The sequence below is a fragment of the Mytilus galloprovincialis genome, chromosome 6 (assembly GCF_965363235.1).
Source record: "Mytilus galloprovincialis chromosome 6, xbMytGall1.hap1.1, whole genome shotgun sequence".
Taxonomy (NCBI): domain Eukaryota; kingdom Metazoa; phylum Mollusca; class Bivalvia; order Mytilida; family Mytilidae; genus Mytilus; species Mytilus galloprovincialis.
Window position 1 is genome coordinate 98,659,455 of NC_134843.1, and position 6,000 is coordinate 98,665,454.

General features: G+C 29.8%; 1 protein-coding gene across 1 annotated transcript in view; it reads left to right on the forward strand.

Moving 5' to 3' along the window:
• The window catches only part of LOC143080902 (sodium- and chloride-dependent transporter XTRP3-like), a 28,942-nt gene extending 22,942 nt beyond the window's left edge, over window positions 1–6,000 (forward strand). The window contains exons 7-9 of the mRNA XM_076257055.1: window positions 60–219; window positions 589–751; window positions 1,758–6,000. Coding sequence (XP_076113170.1) covers window positions 60–219; window positions 589–751; window positions 1,758–2,069 — 635 coding nt within the window. The 3' untranslated portion in view covers window positions 2,070–6,000. The remainder of the gene's footprint in view (window positions 1–59; window positions 220–588; window positions 752–1,757) is intronic.

The window sequence follows — 6,000 nt, forward strand, 5'->3', positions numbered from 1 at the left end:
CAACTGCCACATTCCATTACGTGGTACAGGACATGCATAGTATTCTTGTTATTTTCTAGGTATATTATGTTTAGTCAGTTGTAGCATTGGAATAATTTTCGTTCTTGGGAGCGGTTCCTACTGGGTAGCCTTGTTTGATTCCTATGCAGGTTCATTTCCATTAATCACAGTGGCCTTATTTGAAAGTATTTCTATAGGATGGGTGTACGGAGTAGACAGGTTAGTTTTTTTGTTGGCTTTTATTAATAAGATATTTAAAGGTGAAATAAAAAAGACTATTGCATTGTTTTTATCGTGCAATTTCAAATGATAACACATTATTATTATTATTTTTATTTAGATGAAATGAATTGAATATTTGGAAACACACTTCATCTCTCTTACGCTTTGATTGTAGCGATCACATTCGGCTGTATAAGAACTTTGCTTTGAAAGTTACTGCATGATGAAGTAAAGAATTGAAAATACGAAATGTGCCATTTTGTTAAATTTGAACAGGTTAAGCTGACTCATAAGGAACTTTCCGATTTTCTTGGAGTTGGGTAATTTTGGTATTTTTACTTTAGATGTGTTTTGTTTAAAATTCAGGTTTGCAGAAGATGTTAGACAAATGATTGGATCTCCCATCAGTCGATATTGGAAGATCACGTGGAAATTTGTGGCACCATTTATGATAGCTGGGTTGTTGTTGGCTACATTTATCAGTAAAATTGTAAATCCAATTACGTACACTGTTTATGACAAAACAGAGGTAAGTCATGTGGCAAAAGTTTGGTGTGGCCAGTAAGGCCTTTTATGTTAAGAAAAAGAGCAGGCTAATGCTGCTACAAGGGAAGGGATTACTATAAGTTGCAATAACTTCTTTCCCAATCCACTATAAATAAATATGTTTAAACTATAGTTTGGAAAGTACCATATTTGATATTGAAGGTTATCAAATGTAGGGAATTAGAACTAAGCATGTGAATAGAGCACTATGACGTATATGTAACAATGAACAAAAGTGACATCAATACAGTGTACATGTACTTGGTATATTTGTCGTTAAATGACACATTATACAAACACAATTTAGAATCGACTCTTCCCAGTGTTAGACATACAATATGGATTTAACTGCCAACCTGTCAATGGTATAATAAACCGTACTAGATCAAAGGGACAAATATGGACTGCGTAGATAAATATTACATGTTTTATCTAACCTGCATTGATAAATATTACATGTTATATCTAACCTGCATTGATAAATATTACATGTTTTATCTAACCTGCATTGATAAATATTACATGTGTTTCAACACGCATGATGAATATTACATTTGTTTCAACACGCATGATGAATATTACATGTGTTTCAACACGCATAATGATTACAATACATGAAGGATTTATTAAAGTTCACTGGAATCACTTTTACTAGTTTTTACCAGTCTTGCATTTAACATAATTGAATACAATGTCTTTAATGACACACATGTGTCTATGGCTTGTCATCAAAACACAAGTCTCTTTAGGTACACTGTGTCACACTTCTAAGCAGCACTCAAGTGTATGTGGCGTCAAAGTTATACACAAGTGATGTGGCATTCGAACGTAACTTGAAGACTGTATTGTGAAGCGGATATTTTTTTTTTATAAATGAAAGGGTCTCGTACTAACGTAATTGGTTTTTAGCCCAATGTAAAATGATAAACTTGTGCTATTGTTCAGAAAAATATCTGTCAAATTTACACAGCTTTCATCTTCCATTTTAGGCGGCGACCAAAGATAGTCCATATCCCTGGTTTGCTGGCATGATAGCATCTATACTCGTATTAAGTTCTGTCCTATGTATACCTGGCAATGCATTGTTGCGTAAATTTGGTATATTGAAAATGAGTTATTCAAAGAAAGTTCAAGCTGATATGCATGGTGTGACAAGTTCAACTGTAGCCTTTTCAAGAGCTGCTGATGACGAAGAAGACAGCGATTCAGGTCATAATTCAGAGGAACTTGTAACAGCACCTTTTCTAGAAAATAAAGACACAAGTTGTGCTATAGAAGAAGAAGATAATGTTAAACTTTAAGATTTATTCTTCTCCTCAAGTTAATTGTATAATCAGCTGTTGTTATCACTTATCACTTTTCAAGAGATATATCTAAAATTTCCTACGGAAGTCGAGAGAATTAGTCAAAAGTTACTGGAAGCATTTATGCTACCGAGATTATTTTACATAAAGGCAGCATTTCATTAAATATTTCACTGGGTATTAGTTGATGTGTTGATAAAATGAAAAGGAAATGGATTTTTTTTGCACATTAAGGAGTCTCTAAAGTAATGCAGAATGACAGTACAATAAAAAGCGGGAGAAGAAATTAAGACAATTTTAAATCATAGTCCGGTTTCAAAATCCTCAATTAAATTTTAAAGGATATTTTAATTGAGCTTTAAATAAATTATCATTTTAAGGACACTGACGTACCGTTTAACCAGAAGTAAAGCAATCCATTGTAAAATTGTTTTACATTAATATATTTTGTACATATCTATGATAATTCCTTTACCAATTCATAAGTTCTGTAAAAATGCATTTTTAGGAAAATTTAACCTCGAACATCAGCAAGCATGCATTTTTCTAACTTTTGAATAAAGCAAACTAAGAAATTACATACAAAACATTATGTAAAGGAAAAGCAGTGGAAAACTCAGAAATGATTCACCTTATGTTTAACATTTTTAATAAGTAAAGTGATACAAGCTGCCAAATCATAAATCTAAAACTCTTTAAAATTTTAAATTCCAATAATCCATTATTTTCTTTTCTTTGTCTTTAAAATCTCATTAACAAATTTAGATTTGAGAAATGAAATTGTTTTATACCCTTCTGAAAAAAGAGTATTTATTTATGATTTGTTTTGATTTTTGCCAATTGTTTGGTTGTGAAACTCACACTACGCCAGTAAAAAGGTGATCTAAACCATGCCTCTAATACTAGTAATGTATTTGTCCTTTTTCAAATACATGTTTCAATGCTCAACATTTATCAAGGGCATGGTATGAGAATGCCACTGTTCGACCCTTTGACTTGAAAATACCAATACTAATAAAAGTATATAAAAGTTTCAGATATTCTGGTATATTTGCTGATACTCGTCAACAAGCTTTTCGCATTTTAAATCCGCCCAAAAAGCACCATTTTGAGATTTTGTAACGATCTTATAACTGAACATAACATTATTTTTCTACAAGATTTTGTACATAACGATGGTAACGTGGATAAAAATTAACCCTATGAATAAAATTGCTATCCAGGTTAAATATGCAAATGTTTATATCTTTACAATATTAAAGTGACTTTTTCAGTAACATTTCTCCACAGAATTGTCCAGCTTATATTTAATTGTTCACCTATCAATAAAATAAAACTTTTAGCAATTTAGGGTTCACACTCCTTTGATTGTAGTTTCAGCATTGTTCTACAAAAACATGTTGTTTAATACATTTATTTTTAACAGATTCAATTTATTTTCTGATTTATCAAAATGTTTTGCATTGTAAGTTGTACAGTTTATCATGATTTACCATGTATTTTACTAGCATGATTGTCTTTGTTAAGTTTATAATATTAGTGAAATGCAATTTAACATTACTTGCTTTACATAACTTGTACATGTTGTGTAAAGTTAACCTAGATTGTATTAGTACTTTACATAAATGTATTAGTACTGTACATAAACCATTTTTGAATACTATATGTACAATAATAGGAATTCAATTTTACAATTTGCAACATAAGTAAATAACTTTAAATACTTGTTTATTCCATTGTACCACGTTTTAAGCTCTGCATTTGTTTTAAAGATATTTTAATCGAAATTATCATTTAAATACAAAAAAGATAGTTTGCTCTTTCCAAATCCTGACTTTATAATAAGTTTTTAACTCTAACTGTTGATTACCAATTCAAGGTGAAAGTTAAATATTTTGGGTTTTAATTACAGTCTACTGATGAATAAAATCGTTGTTTATTTGTCCTTGAATTTCATGATATTTTAGCTTGGTATGTTCATCTCAATTTGTTTTTTATTTTTATCCAAGAATTAGTTGGGAACAGACATGCAATTGTACCAGTTTTTTTTTAACTTATTTTCAACTAGGTATATATCTTGGGATTAAATTAAATGTTTAGAAGGTAAAGTGTCAGGAAATGTTTAATGGGGATTAGAGTCAGAATAGATTGAAACTGTAGTACTAGATATATTATTTGGGTTTAGTGGATATTTTATTTATTGAGAAATAATATTTAAACCCTAAATAGTTTGTCAACTATCATCTATTTATCATATGTGTATTTGTTTCTGCTTGTTGCATAATAGGCGTGTTGTTAGCAATTATTTTGTTGACTTTTCTGAGAGTTGGTTTAGATATATTCTGCTTTAAGATAAGATATTAACTATGATATACATCCAACACGAAACAAGTTCTTATTATTTAAAAAAAAACGAGTCCAGTCTTGGACAAAACTGTATCTATCACTTTGATTGCTATATTCTGTGATATCCCTGTATTTTTCATACTTTCACAGATACTATACACTATATAGCTTATGCATCATTTCCAAATGGGGTATTTTGTGCTAGAACACATCTGACATGTTGATAAATTCTGAATATTTTAGCAAAATCTTTAGGCATACATTTCAGGTAATGTTACGATCAGGGTTTTTGTATAAAAAGTGTAAAAAATTGAAATTCGGTAGAAATGTAGATCCCTTTTTCATTGTAATTATTTTGGCGTTCACTGGATGATTCTATAGCTCCATGGTCGATATTGATGGTGCATATGAAGGTAAACATTGTAATTATATTGGTTTAGATTCATCAAATGTTGATTACAAAGTTACTTCATTCCATAGATGATGATAATTTTATTCAAAACTGTTTTGGCGAAATATTTTCGAACTTTATAAAATTTTTATATGAAAGAAGGATGAAAGTGTGTCATTATTTGAAATACGGGTGTTGTTTTAGTTTTTCTTTGCAGTGTGTTTATGATGGATATGAAACTGTATATAATGTATAAAATTTTAAGAACGTGTAAGATGATAGAATGAGAGAGAGGGAGAGAGAGAGAGATATGAAATATTCCTTCTACTTGTAAATAGGTTACATGAGAAAACATACAAGTGCATTTAAGATCTTTTAAAACCCTTCCAATGACAATTAAGACAATCTGCCAAGTAATTTTTTCAAAAGTCATTTTTGTTTTGTTATTGTTTTTTTCTCTCAGTATGAAGTGTATATCATAATTGCATTAACTTTTTATAACAAAAAATAGGGTAAGAAATATTTGAAAAGCTGAAATGCCTGATCACCTATGCATTTTCTTGTATTGTTTGTGTTGTTTAAAAAATGACGCAATAATATGGAAATAAGACCTATGTGTAGTTGGGACCATATTTTATTTTAGCTATTTCAGCATTTTATTCATATTTCTACAATGGACAATCGACTATTTTGAATATTTTGCTTTTAGGCAGTATTAAATCAGATTTTAAACTTCATCAATCCTATTTGAAAATATGCGAAAGTTAAGTTTCAACTTCAAGTATTCCATAATGATAGCAACATAATTGGCATCGATTTTTACTTTTGATCATGTCTTAAAGTAATATGCTTTTATGAATATAAATGAACAATATTTACATATGTGTCAATGGATGCAGGCTAAGCTTATAGTAAACTATTATTTATCATGCACAACACTTTATCAATACTATCATTTGCTTGTATTTGCCGATGGGATATTTTTAAAACATTTTACACATTTTACCAAAGTGCTGGAGAATTTCCTGTCGTTATACATATATTTGACAGTTCTAACAGCCACTTGTCTTTATACATACATTTGACAGTTCTAACAGCCACTTCAAAGAGTGCTAATTTTGAAAATATTGTTTGTCATTGTTAATGCATTTAAAGTTGTTAAAAGTGTGTGAATAAAGGGTATGAACTTTA